Source organism: Aulonocara stuartgranti (genome assembly GCF_965226115.1).
Source record: "Aulonocara stuartgranti genome assembly, chromosome: 16".
Taxonomy (NCBI): domain Eukaryota; kingdom Metazoa; phylum Chordata; class Actinopteri; order Cichliformes; family Cichlidae; genus Aulonocara; species Aulonocara stuartgranti.
In genome coordinates, this window is record NC_138952.1 from 9992396 (window position 1) to 10012585 (window position 20190).

Consider the following 20190-nt stretch of genomic DNA (forward strand, 5'->3'; position numbering starts at 1 on the left):
CCTCAGAATTTAAAGTATAAGCTTGCCCTTTCGTGTGTTATCATTTTGTTGATAACTTTTTAACATTGACTCAAACATATTGACCTGCTTTACACCCTTGTTGATTAGACAGTGTGGTTGCAACATTGCCACTGAGTGAAAGACTTAATTAGTTACAAATTCTTATGAGGGAACTTTTAGAAGTTTTAGAGTCCCGATGGCTGAAATCCAGGTGTTATGAAAGGTAGCAGGAAAACTGATATGAGTTTAATGTTCAGGAGAGTGACATTTGATCCACCTCATGGCAGTTAAACCTGCACGTGCGCAGCCAGCACACCATTAAAAGTATTTGTGGTACATGTGAAGTAAAGATTGAGGGGGCACTGTTTACACTGTTTTCCTGAAAAAGAGAGGATTGCCTGTATTGAAACATTTCAAATCAAATGCTGGTGGCTCTAAAGTGCAAAGTTTGATATAGGAACAGTATTAAATCACTGTTCTTAATTGTTTTCCTTTGGTTTATCTCTTTCAGTTTCTCCCTTCAATGAGAGCCAGTAAAAGGATGTGTTGTCATATGAAGAGGTCACTTAACTCTATGATTTAATTATTTGTAATACACCTGACACCAGGTATTCAGTGTACAATTTAGAAGTACATGTTTCATTTTAATGTAAGAATTTTTCTTGACAAAAATCCAGCTCATTTGTATACGGCTAAATAAGATTTAGCCTATAGCACGACTAAAACATAGTGTGAGTGTGTATGCATGCATAAAGTCTGTTTGTGGGATAGAAAAGAAAGTAATATAAGGGGATACAATCACACTGATCTGATACTGCCTTGATGGCTTACTCAGCAACATATTGTGCTGATCTGCTCTTACTGGGTTTCATTCTTTCACCTTCATATTTGGACTTTAACTTCTCAAGCACAAACCTTCTCTTGCCAAAATAATTGTCACGCATTCATGTTTACATAGAAATTTTAATAAATTCAAATATTCGCTAGTTGAAATGAAAAGATACAAACTGATGCTTTTAGTACAAACTAATTTCACCTCTACTCTGCTGCTGCAGCCTTTTCTGTAAAGCGACATTTTTCGCTTTAACCACATGATGGCGCCAAATTCAAAAGAATCGCTAAACCAATACTAGTCACTGTAGAAAATCTGCTTGCACAGCCACGGGGCCCCAGCAGTGAGGAGGACACTCCGCAGCTCTATTTAACAGTTGAAGGATTTTGCTCTGCGGTCTGGTTCCATTTGTGCTTTTACAGAAAATCACTGTTAATCAATACAAAGTTATCATGAGCGATTACCTTTTTATTCTCTAATGAAAGATCTCTACTCTGGTGAGAGTGGTCTCTTCCAGATGAGGGTCAACAAGCGGTTAGATTGATATGAAAATGATCTGCAATGTGTAAGCTGTGGACTTTAAAATCGACCGATCGAAACACACCTAACGCTCCTTTCCACTCCACCGCCATCTTTAAAACATCTTTTAGAAAAAGGTTGTTTCATCCCTCCACTGGAGTTTTTGGAGATGTGCACATTCAGTGCCAAAGATGTTTTGGCATCATGTGATGGCTCAACGCCTAAGAAACTTTTTGTTGTGTGTTTTCATTTATCACCCCTCTGTACTTGCACAGCGGTTGACCTTTTGTTGCCTGCACTTTGTGGTCAGGATTGCAGCATCAGCTGAGTTTCCAGAAGAATAAGTGTCTCTGGTTGCTGTGCTTTTAGCTGCACGATGCAAACAGGAATGTCCACACATCTTGCGTTTGCAAGATGGGTTTAATACATGCAACGATTTTAAAGGCTTTTCTATACATTCTGCTAAACACGGCTTGCATGCACTCTTATATAACTGGACATGTACGCATTCGAGTCATCACACAAAACTTCCAACGAAAATCACGGCATAACTGTTCTCTGCGATGAAGCATCTAAACGTTAAGGGGTTAAACACGTGCGCGCTATGATGAACAAAACCGGACAACGGTGACATCAAGCTTTTACTTGTCTCTTAGATGGAGAGAGTAAGACTTCTAAGGTACATCTTTAGGTCTGAGTCTCTGAACGGATGCGCGCCAACCTTGGAGTCTCCAGACGCGCAGAAGAGGATTTTGCGCACTGAAATCAAGCAGAGCCTAAAAGCGAAGACAGCGAGCTGACTATTGTCTGTCTGACTGCAGTCCTGGCACTGGGATACGGGCACGCTTGGCTGTGTTTTACTGCGCATACTGACAACTTAAGACCAACATTGCTCCGGATTGAGTAAGGGAAAATATAGTCCACAGTTTATTTCGCTTTGCCTGGATTCTAAACTTAGAGGAGCGTTGTTACATCTGAACTGCTTAATGTAGGCGCTTCACTACTACAGACGAGCCAAAGAGTCCCAGCTGCTCGGGGGAAAGTACCTCGACATCCTGAGAGACGTTTTGAGAGGATTTTAGGTCTCTTTGCTGAACGTGGACTGAGAGAGGATGATCCCAGCCGCCTTACCGAAATAAGTGAGGTATTGCCTTTACGAAACGGTAAGGAAAAGTTTAGTATATTTCTTGAATAATTCACTGCCTCCATCTTTGATGTATTTCCAAATTAAAAAGAGACCTTTTAAATGATTTAACGACGTAAATATTTCCACTTTTCTCTCCCCCCCCCCCCCCCTCTCTTTCTTGCAGGTGATCATAGCGATGTTTCAGTGCCATGAGCGTCTTCACCTCTCCAAATCTTCCAGAGAGGATTTAATCCCCGCTCATCTTGAATAAGTCGACAAGTCGTTGAAGATGAGTCCTCTGCAAACATTCTTGTTGTTTTTCCTCCTGCACCAGGTGAGGAGTGAGATGAGTGAATGAAAAGAGGCTAATTATGCAGAAGCGTGTCTCCGACTGCGAAAAAGTAGAGATGAAGCATTTTTATTATGCTGTAGGACTCTTACGAGATAATTATTTCTTCACTCTAGGTAATGGTTTAAACTTCTTTTGCTTATATTTGTTTTGTTGGCCTGTCTTTTATGTGGATCCTTATCACGCAGCTGTGCAAGACTTGTCTATCTCCACATTGTGCCAAACTGAATAATTTCCTGGCATGAAATTTTATTTGGCACAGTCATCAGGCGCAAATTCATTTGCCGAGCAGAACTCCTCATTCAGTCTTACAGGGATAAGCTTAATTGTTTTATGTTATCAGGGCTCGCACACTATTCAGTGAAATACTTTTCATGTGTTTTTTTTTAAATCCATAAAATAGTAAATAATTTAATACCCTTAGAAATGGCATCATTTCTTTCTTTTCTGTAGCCACTGAAAAATATGGTAAAAACAAACACAATGAATAACATAATGCAAACATAATGCATTTAGTAATCCTGGAAAGACTCCAGCTTTGCTTTAATGCGCATCATGTATTCTACAATATGCAGTTAATTACCATAAAAGCATCTGAGTTTATTATTTCTATTTGATATTGTGGCTTTTTGTAAGACCATCAGCTTTCTCAGCTATGGAAATTTTACATTACAAGCAGAGTGTTGCAAAAGGTAATAGGTTAGAATTAACAATTAGGTAATATTCTAAATAGAGACACAGAATTACCGAGGTAAAAAAAAAATCTACTGAAGATATTTTATAAAATATGCTATTAATTTTTGTGCTGGTTTGCAAAGTTTAAATATTCTTTTCTTTCAGTGTTTATATTCAGTATTATGTCCTTGGGTGTGTTGCTTCTCTCAATCACAGCTCATCTGAAAGTGCAACCTGCCTCTTCATCCCTTCAGGTGCACCTTTGGTGATCACTGGAATCATTAGACGTCTGTGTTGAACCCCTAACCTGTTTTAAGTGTCTTTGCTCTCAAATTGGGGCCAGAGTTCTTTTTTTATTATTACTTTTTCCCCTTTCAAGACAACTGAGAACAATAGATGGAAATTGAAAAACCCAGGGATTTTAAAAGCTTGATGATAACGGTGATGTCCCTGTTAATCCAAAGAAAATTATTTAGGATTTACCAGAGAATGATTGTGTTAAGCTTCTAGACGTAATCTTTCTGTAGTCTAGTTCAGGTTTTAATGCAGCAAGCACTCGGAAGAAAGTTCATGAGCTTTTGGGGAGTATAAAGGCCTTTCCTGCCCTTTCCCCACCCCCATCATATCGTGATGTTGTCCCCTATAGATAGTTGAATACAGCGAGGGTATTAGCGTTTTCATCCTTGCTTTATGGATTCTTGCCATGATCAAACTTGCACCGAAAATGCCATGGGATCGAAGAAGTTCTTCACATCTGTGCCATCCTCAAAGAGGACCTCTTTAAAGATAGCCTTCAACTGTGCAGCTGCAGCAGCAAAGTGCTGTCTGCTTTGGCTGCGGTTGTAATCAGCCCTGTGCCTTCTGGGAGCTGTGCCTCCAGAGAGAGACAGACTGCCTCCCTGGAGAGGCTCTCTTTGTATGCCTCAGTAGCTTCCCTCCCAACAGATTCACCAATGTCTGACTGGGGATGTAGTGGCCGTTATCAATATTACCCTACCTTCTTAGGTTCAAAAAAATCCCAAATATCTGACCCTCAGCAAAGGAATGGAATAAGTGCTGCAATATATCATGATGTATGAATAAGATTTCTTTTTTGTTAGTGTATGAACCACTGAAAAGATGCACAAGGATAACGCCCATCAGCGCAAGGCCAGATTTTGAACCCGAGAAGCATTCTGTGATAGAGGATTGCACGCAGGACACTTAAACCCCTCTATATGAAATTTTTAAGCTTCTTGTTTTAAGTAAAAATCCAGAGTTTGAAAAAGTGGTCCAAATCCTCAAAGACCCCCAGATAAAATCACACTTTTTTTCCCATCGCTCGTCACATGCACATTCAATTAAAAAGCGCTTAGAACATGAATCAAACGGTGAAAATGTAACCCTGGACCCAGCATCTGTGCCATGCCCCAGGGACAAATAAGAGGGTCAAAGCCATCCTGGGAGAATCCATTCTTCCCCCTGACATCTGCTGCAGTTATCCTCTGTGCAATGACAGCAGAACAATGTAGATGAAGATGAAACATATTTGAGAGCCATGCTCTCTGCCATCTCAGCCCGTCCTGCCCTACGTCTATACCAGAGACTGCACGCAGGGAAAGTGGGGTTTTCAACTCTGCTTGGGATTAAGTGTTAGGAGACGTTGACAAAGTCTATTACGCCTTTATGTCTTTTTGCCAGGGTGAGAGCTCCTCTGGCAATATTATGTCACAACACAGCATCTATATGGCCCATGCCAAGAGGATCAGTCGCAGCGTTAGATGTATTGCTGCCTTTTCCGTTACCGAAAACACCACCCAGGGTTGAACTGAGCGCGGAAGACAAGAACGTCTTAAAAGATGGGTGTGACGCACTAGCGAGACGAAGCTTAGCTGGTTACTAGTAAGCTGAATGCGTCTTGTACTCCAGATCACGCCAGGCTTGGAGTTCATCCCTGCAACTTTGATGTGCAGTGATTTAAGGGATTACGAGTCATTTCCCAAAGGATTTAGCCTTAATTTTCTACAGTTAATAATTTATTTAAAAACATGTGTTTACTTATTTGGTCAGGCGAATATTTAAAAAAGTCTTTGTTACAAACAATCAGATATTTTAGACACAGATATTGCTGTAAAATTCTGCCAGAGGATTTTCCCCCTAGTTGTGTCCCCCCCCCCCCCTCTCTGCAGTGGTAGAGTGAGACAGTGATGCTCTATTCAAAGGCAGAAAGGGTTCTGGCAAGGACAACAGTTTTATCCCTGTCTTCATAACAAAACACAAATTCTACATAAAATCCATCTCTAAGGGCTCTTTAACCCTTTTCCCCTTCCCCATGCTCAATTAGGTTTGGTTTTATTATTTATTTATTGTATATTTAAAGGCAACTAACACTGGGAAGTGTAATAAAATGTACAGTGGGGGGATTAGGAGCAGCTCTTTAATCTCACGCTTCTGATAATACTGCATGGGCTGATTGATTAGTTTTTCAGGAAGCTTATGTCAGAAAAACCTAATCCGTCTTTGGATTGTGCCAGCCTTGTAAGGTTTTCCGCGCTGCCACTTTATCATGGCGGCGAATTACAGAGCTGCTGGGCTGTGATAAGGTCCTCGTCTCTTTTACAGACCCCACCGCCCAACCCCCTGCACCTCCCTTTCCCTCTGGACAATAAAAAAAAAAAAATGTGTTTATATTCTTCACATCCCTGCTCTGCCTGGTCTTCACATCAACCTCTCCCAGGATTTGCCTTGTAAGAAAGGGAGAAAAAAAAGAGTGGAACTTAAGTCTTCAAAACCCCACCAGAGAAATTGGGTGGAGAGAGAAAAAAAAATATGAGAGAACACGTCTGGCAGACCAGTAGAAATTTCTGTGGAAGTGATTAAACATTGGATTGACAGAGTGAAGGGGCCTTGTATGCATGCGCTGCCTTCCAGGAATCATTTTGGAGCTTACATGGAGCTGATCTGTATCTGTGCTCATATTGGGGTCACAATCTTTCTAGCCAGGAGGCCTGACTAGATAATCCCTCATAAACAATACTGTCCGTGGCATTTTCAGTCCTCAACTTGTATGTTGTCTCAGACCTCTGAAGAAAAGGTTGTCGCTTCTCCGAATGAAATCCCTCAAATGTAGCTCGCAGCCACTACAGGTTCTTCTGACTGTATTGAGCCCCACAGCCTGCTCCTTTCCCAATCATCAGTCATAATTGTGTTTGTACCGGCAATAAATCCATGATAAAGGTCTTGAAATGAAGAGAAAGAAGCTCCAAATGATTGATAGCTATGACACAATTGCCCTTTGCTTTGACAATAAGCCTAATCACGCCACGGTATGGCCCATTAAAGACTTTAGTCAAACAATTATAAGCTGCACGGCTATTTTCCTGCTGCTCGTGGGATGTGAACTGTTTAGGATGAAGTGCAGAGCCTCTCTAGTGGTGCAGGAAACATTATGTTTAATATGATGTTGAGTTTCCTGATCTTGGTCCACAGCTATGAATTTTTATGGGCGATGTGCAGCCCGAGGCGGTGTTAGATCTAGAGGCTCTGCTACCTTATAGCATTGTCATTACCTCTCTGCAGTGTCAGAAGCATCCAGCACTCACTGATGCACAGCGCCAGTGTTTTGAAGACTGTTGTCTGTATTGCTCTTTACTGCCGTGCTGCAACAAAACTAAATGTCGCAATCAGTTTATGGAGAGAAGAAGAAATTTTGCCCGCATCCAGAGAGGGGATGGAGTATGATGCCACGGTGCCACTTTTTCTTTTAATTAGTCAAATATTTACATTAACACTACGTCTACCAGCTACCACACTGCAATCACACGAAATCGTGACTTAACAGGCGATGTTTCTTCTTTAAATATTTTCAAATTTCCTGAAAACTCTGACATAAGAAGTTGTTAATTACCGTCTGTGTGGTTCTTGGAGAAGGCAATCACATTTCATGTCAAAGCTCTGAGAAATGATTGACCTCTTTAATTAAAACTGTATTGCCTTTCTGTTAAAGGAAAAGTGTGACAGCTATAGAATAAGTACAATAAATCTCCCTTCTGATTATTCTCAGTTTTGCATTTCCTCCTCTGCCTCCAAGCTTTGAGCCCCCTTTTCTTTTTAAGCATGTCATTTTCAGCCATAACAAAGCACTGTCAGCTCCCCTCTGTCTTTGTATATTTCTTGTGAAGTACCTGCCTTCACAGCTACTCAGAGGAAAAAGGAAGCAACGTCTTTCCAACTCTTGTTTCTTCTTCAAAGAGCCCTGTTTCTGTGAAATCAGCCACGGCGCAATCTGCTCGGAGAACAGAAACATTTTGCTCTGTCAAATTTAGCGGACGTGCTTTTGAGCAAATCAAGCAAAAACATTTTGGAATAAAACACTCCTATCATTCACGGCGCGGATTTGAAGAGGAGAAAATGTAAAACTGGGGTTGTCGCACGCTCACAGAAAAGGAGCTCAGAGAGAGAAACATTTAGATTACGTCTTCCTGAGATGAAAGCAGAAAAAAACCTAAAAGTAGAACTTTGAAGTATTAATTTAACAACAACACGCCATGCCTCCTTAAGCTGAGCAGTTTTACAAGCACAGCTACCATTGTCGTACGAAGTATAAGGTGTTAAAACCAGTCAAGAGAATGGTAATTACACTGAGTCCAATGTGCTTTGTGGTATTATCCTTCTCAATCCCTATCAGCTATCAGGCATACGGAGGTGCGTGGCAGGTGTCAGGAGCCAGCACAGAAGTTGGCGCTCTGACCATGTAAGGGGATTATGAAACTGATGATGCGTTGAAAGGTAACGTCTGCCTAAAAGTGAAGTGTTCAGGGCTTTGCAGCTGTCATATGTGGCAGGTGGCGAGATAACACTAGTATCCAGATTACCTGGAGGCTCTCTTCCCAGAGCCTCCCGTCACTCTCTCTCTCTTCTCTCTTGGTGGGATCTTTGTTAACACTTTGGAAACACCTGACATCATCGCTGAATTCAAAGTTTCCACACCGAGCCATGCTCACTAACATCCCATTTTCACCCCCGTGTCTCATGCAGTTAATTAACAAACTGTCAGAATGCATTTTAATTGATACTGAGTATTTTATAGCAAGATGATGATGATTTTCATTGTCTTTTGAACTACAGAGTCAAAGTTTATGTGTTATTATTCTGCTAAAGTCACTGCATGTAAACGTCTATTTCATCCTAAACTTATCATGTGGGTTTCCACATTTTTACAGCTGCAAACATCTGTAAAAGGTAATCAAATGTCATATTTTAAGTATTTTAAAGCATTTTTTGCTCAATCCAGTTTTAAGTTAATTTGAAGATTTGAAGGTTGTGATGCCCCCCCCCCCCCCCCCCCCCCACATGCACACACACACACAGGCTCCTCCCAAAAATGTAATTTTTTAAATAAAGAAGTCTTAAGAACAATTTTACCCAAAGAAAACAAATATATTGGATCTGGTAGGAAGTTAAATGAACTCTTACTGAAACTGACTTACACATGAAATACACTTCATAGCAAGATGACCTTTCCCCCCCCACATGAATGACACGCCCTGCATTATATTGAACAGATATTTTGTGATTTCTCTTGTCAAATGCATTGACAGATAACAGATAATTCATAGCCTTAAATACGGCTTTACAGTGGCTGCAAGCAAAAGGTCAGACAAGTGAGCAGACATAATGCGTCTCTTGGCATGGCAGGCTCTAACAGGACAGGCTCTGCCTCTCATCGCAATCAAAGTATAACAGGCCCGAGCTAACGGTGGTGTAATTTCCTGTAATTTGTTCAGTTTAACAGGAGTCGCTGAAGCATGTTTCCACAACGACACGGCGGGAGAAGCAATTGTGTATTATTTGGACTGCCTGGTACATTGTCTCCTGCAGGGCAATAGGTGGCAATAGTAAATGTCCAAAAGAGTTGAGGCGAGGCGACGTTTCGGTCATTGTCATTTCAGATGCAGAGGAAAAAGAGAGGATTGTGTGATCGAGCCAGACAAGAACAACGCTGACACTATTAACATGACTAATGGCTCACATCGTATGATTTATGCTAGCCAAAGGAGGGTTATATTACGTGCTATAATTTATGCTAATCATAGGTTGCAAGCAGCCCCGAGTGACATCATGAGCTGTCAGATAATGTTTTGCCACAACGTGTGCATGCAAACAGGCACAAATAATAAATTTGGGTTCAATATGCTTTAGATGCTATAATAACTCAACAAGGCCAGATTTGTTGCACTGTATTTGTGTGAAAGCAAAATAGGACTTGACTGGAGACAAACTCTACTGCTTTAAATTCGGCATACTTGGAATTTTTTTTGAAGATGAATGTGGGCAGGTGTTGGAGTTGCTCTCTTTTGAGACATATTACCCTTTCTTTTTTTCATCAAAAGAGGTTTAGGGTCATGGTCAGCTTTAGATCAACAGCATTGCAAGTAGTGGAAATAAGAGTGTCTCTCACTGAGATGAATGCTCGCTGATGTCGGCTCTAAGACATTAACCCTCATCCTCTGCTGTCTTCATAGATAATTTCTGAAAAATGGCTTCAAGTAGTTAATATTCAGTGATGTAACACACAACAGAAGGTCTAAGCAACAGCTGCAATTCTTCCTAACTTCCTAAAAAAGGTGGGCGGAGGGGCGAGCCTGAAAACTAAGTGTAATATTTTTAATAGATGAAAATATGCATCCAACTTTTGGGAAAAGCAATCAGATATATTATGTTTCTTTCTGCTGCTTTTTGCACACAAAGCTCTCAATTTGTAACAATTTTTCTCTTTTCACATGCCTCTCAAATTTTAGGCTTTAGTTACGCTCCATTAAATATTGCACGGCTAGAAAAGATCCAACCTAAAACTAACAAGGATTTCTATGTGGCTGGGTGCCTGCGTTTGCCTTTTCTCTTTGCTTCAAGCCAACATGGAGAAACGCACCATAACAATCTGCAAAGTCACACACATCGGATTTTTTTCTTGCAATTAAATCAACAAGGTTTCAATACATATTTCGTGCGAAGCAAGAAATCCAATATTCATACTTATTATTATCTCTGTGCTCAAGCACCAAAGTTGGATTTTATTTTACTCATAGATATGCCTCTTCGCCCATCCACCGAATATCCTGATAGCGCCAGCGGACTTGTTACATATTATGATAGCGATGCGATGATCCTCTATGTTTCGGGCAAATCTGTCAACAGTAAGAAGGAGAAGCGATGAGTGTGTAGATACAGAGCTAGCGATACAGCTGGGATTATAGAAATGAAAACATCAGCATCACGTCTTTTTGAGCTTGTCTTCCTGCCCTCTCCTCATCGTCAACACTTGTACAGAATGTGTAGACAGCCACAGACTGGCCTTCTGTAAATACACGGCAGTGGTTAAAGGAGTGTCTTTACAGTCAGTATGAAAATCATATACTACACAGAAATGTAACCACTAAAGAAATGCACTGAATTTCTACTCGGCACCAATTGTACCAATATATTTTCACCACAAATAATGTGAGCTGTGTACGCTGAAGATGAATTAAAATTGAGATCTATAACATCTTTTGCAGGAATGTCATGACACTAGAGGCTGTAGTCTGTCTCATTTTCACAGAGGTCAGGTGGTAATGGCCTAAAGGATTATACTGGGGGGTAGCAGATATGCTACATGCACACTCACTCACTAACTGTAGCCTCCTGTGATTGGTAAGCTGCCCCCGGTGTGTCGATTTGCTGTTACGATCCACCACAGTGCTGAAGCACCTGCCATGTGATTCCCCGGACGGCCTCTGATTAAAAGTGATGGGTTTGGAGCGTGAGGCTGTCCCAGCGATCTGAGCACCAATCTATTCTTCAGCAGAATGTAGACTCTCTCTGTGGGCTGCTTTAGCGCCTCCAGGGCCTCCTCTCATGGAACCGGCTCTGGGTGTAAATCATTACAAATGATATGCCCTGTAACATCAGGAGGAAGATGGCTAAGGAAGGACTTTGCGCAGACGATTGCAGGCTGAGAATAGTTTTAATCTGAAAGATGCTACTTGTCATGTTGAATGTTTGAAAGCAAGAGTCTGCAGTCCATCCAGCTCTGCTACATTTTTTTTTTGGTCTAATGCTAGCAGCACTGGCTGAGCAGCTCCTAATATGACAGGTGTTTCGTCGCAATAGAGCTGGGTAAGTATTACGAAAGGCAGTGGCGAAGGCGGTGCAATTTTTGTGGGGTGTCCAGATTTTTACTATGTGGAAGCGCATCAAGTTAATGAAGCTTCAGACACAGAAAATTAACAGAGAAATGAATTTCACCACCAAAGTGAGGTCAATTTGCACAGATAAATCCATGAAGAACAGTCGAGTGCATCATTGGAACTGCTCGGTTTGCACTGATGAGCAGGTTAATTGCCCATTTTGTTTATTGTGAGAAAGATGCCTGAAACCAATTTTCCCCAGACGCATATCTCAGCCTTATGCACTGGGAAAAAAAAAATCAGCTATGGAAAACCCAAAAACAGATTAGTTTAGCTTGCCTCTGTATCAACTTCATTTCCTGAGCAAAAATGTGATTTAAAAACCAAAACAGAAACAGAAAAGCAGACTTCAGATCATGAGTTGGCCACATTGTCAGTTGTGAAAGGCTGTGAAAGATTTGGTCACCATCAAAGTACAAAAGCTGTAGACCTGCCCGTGGACCAGAACCCATCACAACCAAACACACTGCCACCAGCTTCTCTCTCCAAATGCATTTTAACGGCATCTCTTTAGATGATCCAGAAGCCAGATGTCACTGGTTTCTTAATAACTTTCTAGAGGCTAGTTCTGGTCACTATGGCAATTACCTTTATGTCAAGCCTCTAAAAGATATGTCTACCCACGGGACAAGCAGGCAGCCAGCTCCATAATGCTCGTTACAGATGAATGTCGAGGCTGATTCATCCTGACTCGCTGTGTGGTTCGCTGCTGCTCAAGCTACTGTCAGGATGTAAGTTTCATGAAAAGCTCTTGATTGTACTGATTGCCACAACATTAGATTGAATTGCCTATTTATGCATGGTTCTGTAAGAAAAGGCCCCCGAGGTGTAGAAATGACAGGTGAAAAATAAAAGCCACAGATGTTCATGTCTGTAATAATAACAATGCACTTTTACACACAGTAAAAACAGGTAGTCCTGCATGCAAAGCAGCGTAAAAGCTGGAGGTTCATAGACTATTCACCCAACTCTGACTTAGGCACAAATGTGTATTTTCCACTCTGTCTTCAACAGCTACACTAGGGTGTGTACTTTGAGGATGTGGTTGAAGATTAATTTTTGAAAACCTTTTTTCCGTTCATTTATGCAGGAAATTAATGCGCACATATGAAAAATGTGATCGCCACTTGTCAGCCAATATTAACAGTTTAATGTAAGCCTGTGACAAAAATACGAGTCCTTAAAAGTCGGTTACAAAAAAATGTTTAGTCAGGATGTGCAATGTTTTTCAGTTAAAAATGTATTTTTCTGTATTCTTTGGAGATATTTAAGCATTTTCAAAACAAAATAGAATAAAGTAGATAATACTGATAGATCTCTAAGTAGCTGATTCTTTTTTATGTATAAGAATGCATTACTTAAACAGTCTTTTACCGTTTAAATTTAATTGTGGGTTGTAAACTATATATGGCCCCATAATTTCCTAAAAAAAAGCTGTTTTGAATGCAAACATATACAAGCATAAACATTTTACTCCTGACATTATATATGTATATACATATACATTTTTTACCAGTCCAAATGTGTTTTATTTATTTGAATTTAGAATTCTAGTCACTATAACGTTAAAGATGGAGTGTCTATTAAAAAAGAAGGCTTAGCTCAGCTAATGAGAGTGATTAAGGTGCTCTTTCAGAGAGGAACCGTGTGTTTTATGCATGACATTTGATAGTGAACTGGAAATATCAGCTATTAGCACCTTGTGTGATACCTTACTGTTTTTGCTCATCTTGGTGGATGTACATTAAAATTACCAGGAAACTGTTTGGTGCATAGGCCTTTATCTTTAATGCTGTATCACTAAACATAGTCCTTTATAGGGCAGATAGAACACTGACTGCTGTGGTGTAAAAGCGCGATATCTGTGCCGGGGTGTCTGAAGTTCACGCATGTCTTTGTGTTTTAATGTAGGACATGCAGGAAAAGGAAGAAGCTAAACCACACTAGCAGATATCCGTAATGTTTGCCACGAGTCACTGCGCCTTGTGCTGTTGAAATGAGGTCTGGTGTTTTCAGCTCTATAAGTCTACAGTTATTATCATAATAATGTCTTGTTTCAAGTTGCCCTGAAACGCCTCTAGCACGGCAGCACAGATTAAGAAATCTTAATTAAGCTTTTGTAGATTCTCCTTCATCAGACCTTGCCTTTTTTTCCCCTTTTTTTTGTACAAAACCTCAGAATCCTTTAGTCGGTTTTAAGAGACATCGCTGCTGCCTAAATGAACAAGGTGTGCTCGAGTGTGTGTTGGTGCTGTGGTTGTGCAGGGAGGCAGCGAGAGAGAAAGAAACCAAAGCCTATGTGTCAGTGCCAGCTTTCAAGTTCCTAGTGCTTCATCTCTCTTGGGGCATTTAAGTATTAGATATCCCTCTGCTGATCCCCTTGTTGTCACAGCAATTTCCCCAGTTGCTCATCATACTTAAACTCCTCTCTCTTTTCCATTATAATCATCCTATACAAAGCACACCTGAGATTTACGCAGAAAGACAATTTGGTTTCACCTCTGAAGCCGCGCAGCATGACACCCAACGTGTTAAAGATATAACAGTTTGAGCTGGCGGGAAGACAAGTGCCGAATCTTCCTTGTTCACAGCAGAGGAAAAATGTTCCTATTGAGAGCCTGCAGATTTTATGCTTAGCATCATCTGCTGTTGTGATGTTATAAGAGTCAAATCAAATTAACAGCTGAGCTCACATAAGGTATTACTAAGTGGCTGTATCAGTGGGGAATAACGCCACTGGAATTGGTTGATTAAATGACTTTGGATGTGATGAACTACACATAGGGGCATTATTACAGTGTTGCCTCATTCATCCATGTTTACAGGGAGCAACTGTCTTAATTAAGCATTGTGAGAGGTGATAAATGGGCCGGGCTCACTGTCCGTGGGAGACCCATTGATTTCACATTACATATCCAGATAGGCGAGCCATTACCTTCCGCTTTAGGCATTAAAGTGTTACCGCAGTCTCGGACATAAGCAGCACAGTAAAGCAAAGCTGTAATTATAAGACACAGCAGCACAGCTTAAGGTGAATGTAGCCCTGTTACATTTCAGATGGAAAGGTTTGGGTATATGTGACAAAACAAATTGTGCTAGACAGACCTAGTTTGTTAGCTTTATACACATATGCCTCCGTTCAGCTTACAGCAAAAATATAATTAGTCTGGAAATAGTATGCAGCATCTCTGTGAGAATTCAAGCAGCCGCTGCTCTGTACTTTCAACATCTGCTTCTCTCAGTGATCCCTATAACTGGGCCCGGGGAAAACCCAGCACTACTAATTACTAATAAAACTAGCTAAGCTTATTGCTGTGAATTATTAAAGCTTTATCTGAAGTGGACCAGGAATCGTTCCTAAAGCTAAACGGCTTTGAGGTACAAGGAGGGATCACGGTTCATTGCTGCGTCTGGATTAGCACTTAGCACTATACTTTATATACGTATACACTTTATACGTACGTACTTCATGACACTACCGTGGAAGAGTGTTTATAGGTGGATGCGAGCTAAAGTTTAGATTCACCTTTCCCTGAAGTCCATGGGAATATCTGTGCACTCTAAATATCAGAATCTGCTTGAGTTCATCAGTGCATCATGTGTTCAGTTTAATACAAACTTCTTGTTTCCTCCCTTCTGTGGTGCCCCTGCTATCTAGCAGTAGTGTATTACATGCTATTTATTTGCATGTGCATGCACTTTTTAATGCTATATTTATATTAATGATTATTTTCTATTTATTTATTTATTTGGTTGTTGTTAAGTGATGTCCAGTGAATGCTATTTAGCTTCTTGCACAGACCTGTAATAATCTTCAGTATTCTATTACTGAGTTTACAATACTACGAGATGCTGCTGTTGAATTTTCTGTATTTAATCTTTATTTCATTTGTGAATATCTGTTTGTTTCCCTTTTCTTTATTAATGAACCCATAATGAATCATTTCATAAATATCTATAACAAAGGATTTTAGGATATGCTAGAAGATGAATGTGAAAATTGTCCATACTGCCCCTAGAGCAGTAGTTTTAGCTGGCAACCGATTCCAGGAAGAGCCCCAAACCTTTTGGAGGTGTAAAAATCTGCCAAATGAAACATGTGGAGCTACCTTCTGTGGTGACGCCTTGTGAATATTATTTATTTATATTTACTCTATGGGTAAATGTTTTTACCATCTGCTTTATACCAATGGCAATTCTCAAAAACACAGAAACTTCATACATACCAAACCCAAGAACCTATTACTGTTAACTTGTGAGGTGGAAGTTGCTCTTCAGAACTGGCAATCGTGCGTACGGTTTATCTAACATTAACCATATTAGTTATTCATAGGCTCATGTTGTCTATATGCACGCTATCATTTTAGCTCTCTACAGCCGCAGCTTTGCTGCTTTTCTGTGCTTTTTTCATTATTTGTGTATGTACCTTTCTCTTTCTCTGCTCTGCTACATGTCAGTGAAACAGACAAATGCAAAGCAGAGTAGCAAAGTATAATGAATGTGAATTCATCTATGTAGAATTACCAAATAGAAAGTTTTTAAAGAACACCCATCAATCCATTTTCTTAAACCCTTAACCAACTAGGGTAGTAGAGGAAGCCTCTTAGCTGACAGTGAGTGACAGGTAGAACACCTTGGACAGGCTATCAGTCCATCACAGGGATAAGACCAAAAGACACACAACCATTCTCAGTCAAATTCCCACCTATGGGCAATTTAGAATCACAAATTAACCTAGCATGCATAAATTTTTTTGAGGAAACCAGAGCACACAGAAAAAACCTATGCAAGCACAAGGAGAACAGTCAAATTCCACAAAGAAAGTCCCTGAGCTGAACAGGAAGTTAAAACCCAGAACTTTCTGGCTTTGAGGCTGCCACTTTTAAATGAAAGTGTATAAAAACACTACTGCCATCTTAAAAAGAACATATCAGAAAAACTAAGTACACCCCATGATTCATGAGCATCTTTAGGGACAATAACTTGAAGTAATTGTTTTCTGTGTAACTTTATCAGTCTCTCCCAGCATTGTGGGTCCACTCTTATTTACAGTGTTGCTTCAGTTCATTGAGCTTTGTGAGCATTCATTTATGCAGTTCTCTTAAGAAGTGAACATAAACAGTGGACCAACCTTTAGCTGATGCTGTGGCTGTTTTGATGGCCTTGGGGTGAATTTGGCACTCCTGGGAAGATCGTGGCATTGTGTTATGATACACCTGAATGCTCCAGACCAACAAACTGCTAAAATGTATTTATAGAGGTGATCACACTTGCTAACGATCAGTTATTATTAGCAGCACTTGGCTGCTATCTACCCTTTTCACATGACTGCACAGAGTTTTGTCAAAACTTTCTTATACACGTCACGTTAACAAGCAATGAATTTGAATGAATGAAAATGCATTTCACAAAGGTTTTCACGTTGGTTAATTGTTTTTTCTATCTATCTCTGTTCTGTTTCCTATCAAGGTCTCGTGCAGGAAAGTGCATGGAGGAGTCACAGAACTCATTGAGTGGAGGGACAGCGATAATGAACAGAAGATATCTCCCACCGGGGCCAGTCCACGGATCCTCAACCCCCTGCGTTTGTTTGCCAGGGGCTCCCCCGAGTTCAAGAGTAACATAAGGGAAATGACATATTTACACAGCATGGAGGACTTTTGGGACTGGTTATCTAACCAGACAGATGTTCAGGGCGCACAGGCCAGAACTAAACGCAGACCCATCGTCAAGACTGGCAAATTCAAAAAGATGTTTGGTTGGGGAGACTTCCACTCCAATATCAAGACTGTCAAACTCAACTTGCTGATCACAGGAAAGATTGTGGACCATGGGAACGGCACCTTTAGCGTTTACTTCCGCCACAACTCCACAGGTCTGGGGAATGTGTCGGTGAGCCTGGTGCCACCTTCCAAGGTGGTGGAGTTTGAGATCGCCCAGCAGTCCACACTGGAGACCAAAGACACCAAATCTTTCAACTGTCGCATTGAATATGAGAAGACGGATCGCAACAAGAAGACTGCCTTGTGCAGCTTTGATCCATCCAAGGTGTGCTATCAGGAGCAGACGCAGAGCCATGTGTCATGGTTATGCTCAAAACCCTTCAAAGTCATATGCATCTATATAGCCTTTTACAGTGTAGACTATAAACTGGTCCAGAAGGTATGCCCTGACTACAACTACCACAGTGACACACCTTACTCCTCAACAGGGTGACCTAGTAGTTGTTAGTCTGCATCAGCCTTTTGTTTTATCTTCAAATAATGTAAATGTCAAGCTCTAAACTCCTTATCCCAAAATACCTAAATACCTGAGACATGTTGCAGGAAGTGCGACTTATGAAGGGACGCACACTGGAGGGATTTGGTGAAACTTTTGTATATACTACACAAATACACAAGTTTAACACTTCAGATAGTTAGGTGTACAGGGACTTGGCTTTAGGGGTTGGCTTGGGATTCAAAAGGTAGTTACCAACCCTGGAAGAATCCACCACATCACAACAGCACATGTTCTCTGTAAACCACGGGTATAATTAGTATGTTGTCCAGATGTTTCCTTCAAGGCTAGACTATAGGCATGGAGCCCTGCTGAGTTGGAAGCGTGTAGCTGGCTTCTGGAAGAGCTGCACTCCTGCCAACATTTTCAAACAATTTTCGAACCTTGTTTAAATAGTAATGTGACAAAATATGACAGGACTTTAAATAATGTTAACAATTACAATACCTAAACATTAATAAAGCTATTCAACAGGGCATAAAATGAAAAAAAGAAATCCCATTTGGAAGATCACTGCATTAAGAATGATTAGTCAAAATGATCATTGCCTTTGAAGTGGCGCTAACATCCATTTATACCTGTTAACAGAACACAGACAGGACAGTCTCTATTACTTCAAATTATTTTGATCAATGGAATTATTTCATTAAGGAATGAATAATTAATATGGTCTTAAAACTGATCTGTTATCGTTCTTTTGTGGGGACTAAAAGCAAGTGACTTGACTGATTCAAACCAATTCCTAAAGTGCTCATGACAAAATAAGTCCATCCAACTAATCTAATGCATAAGAAACTTTAGAGCATGATCATACATTACTAACAAACTGTATGTAGGCACATATCCTAGCTTAACATGGCTGCAGCCTTGTTTGCGCCTTAAAATGTGTTGGTTTTCTGCTACAATTATCATAAGGCATGTGTATGCTAAACTAGTCTGAGATCCAACATCTGTGTTTGCAGGATGCACTTTGAGGCATCAGCCTGCCTAGTGAGCCCCACAGTGGATTAATGTGTCAGGAGAGGTGGGGAGGGGGAAGCAATAATTGCAGGACAGGTGGATTTAGTGAGTCTGGCAGACAATTATCAGCACTTTGTCATGGTTCTGCCACCAGCCCTGACATTACCTGTCTTTAATAGGCTTTAATTAGCCTGGGAAATTTCATTTACCAAGAGTGGAGAAACAAAAAGGTGGGGGTAAAGGCAAAAGTACAAAATCCATCTGCAATTTTAATGAGAAGAGGGACTAAATTTGAAATATAAGACATTTCCCAATAGTACAGCAGGCTTAAGTTGGCTGACTTTGTGTAAAAGTGGATAACATTCAGTCTTGTAGTACATGGTGTAATGTGTTCGACTCAGAAATCACTCAAATTTTTTTTTAAAGCTTTTGTTAAAAACCATTCGGATTTTAAACGGCATGAGTTTTGTTATCTGGAGATACCCAGGGTTTTTAGGTTAGGGCATGTGCCACTAAAGACAAAGAATACATTTCTGTTAGCGTCATTTTATTGGATGTATCTCATGTCTTTCCACTTCAGCTGTAAATGATTCCATCACCTTATACATGAGGTGAGGTGTACGATAAGGAACTTAACTCGGAGTTGATCTATGTTGATGTTTTGGTTCTGCTCCTTTGTGCAAATGCTGTGTGTTAATGTGTAAAACTAAACGTGTTTATTGATTATGGTTTCAAAGTATATGATGTCAGATTATCCTAATTTTTCCAGAGAACTCTATCAAGTATACTGTACCTTATTTTTTGGTGTTTGTTAAGAAATATCATGTAGATAAATGTCATATTTCAGCTGATGGTTAGATTGCTTTGATTTCATTTTTTGCAACTGCAGATTGTACCCAGTTTGATTTCTGCTTGCTCAAAATTGTTTCAATAGTTTCCCTTGTAAAATAGGAGTAAAAGCTCTTCTGTGTATAGTGTAATTACACTTTTCATTTTGGAATATTTGATTTCAGATTTTGTTAAAATGTAACTGTAAAGATCAATTTAGGTTTTTATGGCATTAAACCTTATTTGAACTTGGCTCAAAGCATGCTGTCACACAGAGTCAGGTCTAGTCTGTTGGTGCTCGTAGTTGTCTCGTTTCATTCCTGAAAGGACTTCTCAACAGGATAAACACACAATTTTAAGAGGTACATTTCAGGGTAGCTTTTTAATGGGCAATAAATCTGTGTCCACAGGCGTG

At 40.3% G+C, this 20190-nt stretch overlaps 1 protein-coding gene across 2 annotated transcripts; it reads left to right on the plus strand.

Moving 5' to 3' along the window:
* The first annotated feature begins 1801 nt into the window (after positions 1 to 1801).
* Positions 1802 to 20123, plus strand: nxph2a (neurexophilin 2a). Of its 2 annotated transcripts, XM_082508730.1 has the most exons (4): positions 1802 to 2254; positions 2344 to 2514; positions 2662 to 2811; positions 17178 to 20123. In XM_082508730.1, exons 3-4 carry the CDS (start codon positions 2767 to 2769, stop codon positions 17922 to 17924), a joined length of 792 nt encoding a protein of 263 aa, XP_082364856.1. In that variant the 5' UTR covers positions 1802 to 2254; positions 2344 to 2514; positions 2662 to 2766; the 3' UTR covers positions 17925 to 20123. The 2 variants fall into 2 exon arrangements, with proteins under 2 accessions (XP_082364856.1, XP_082364855.1); XM_082508729.1 differs by having other exon boundaries at positions 1802 to 2514.
* The last annotated feature ends 67 nt before the right edge of the window (positions 20124 to 20190 follow it).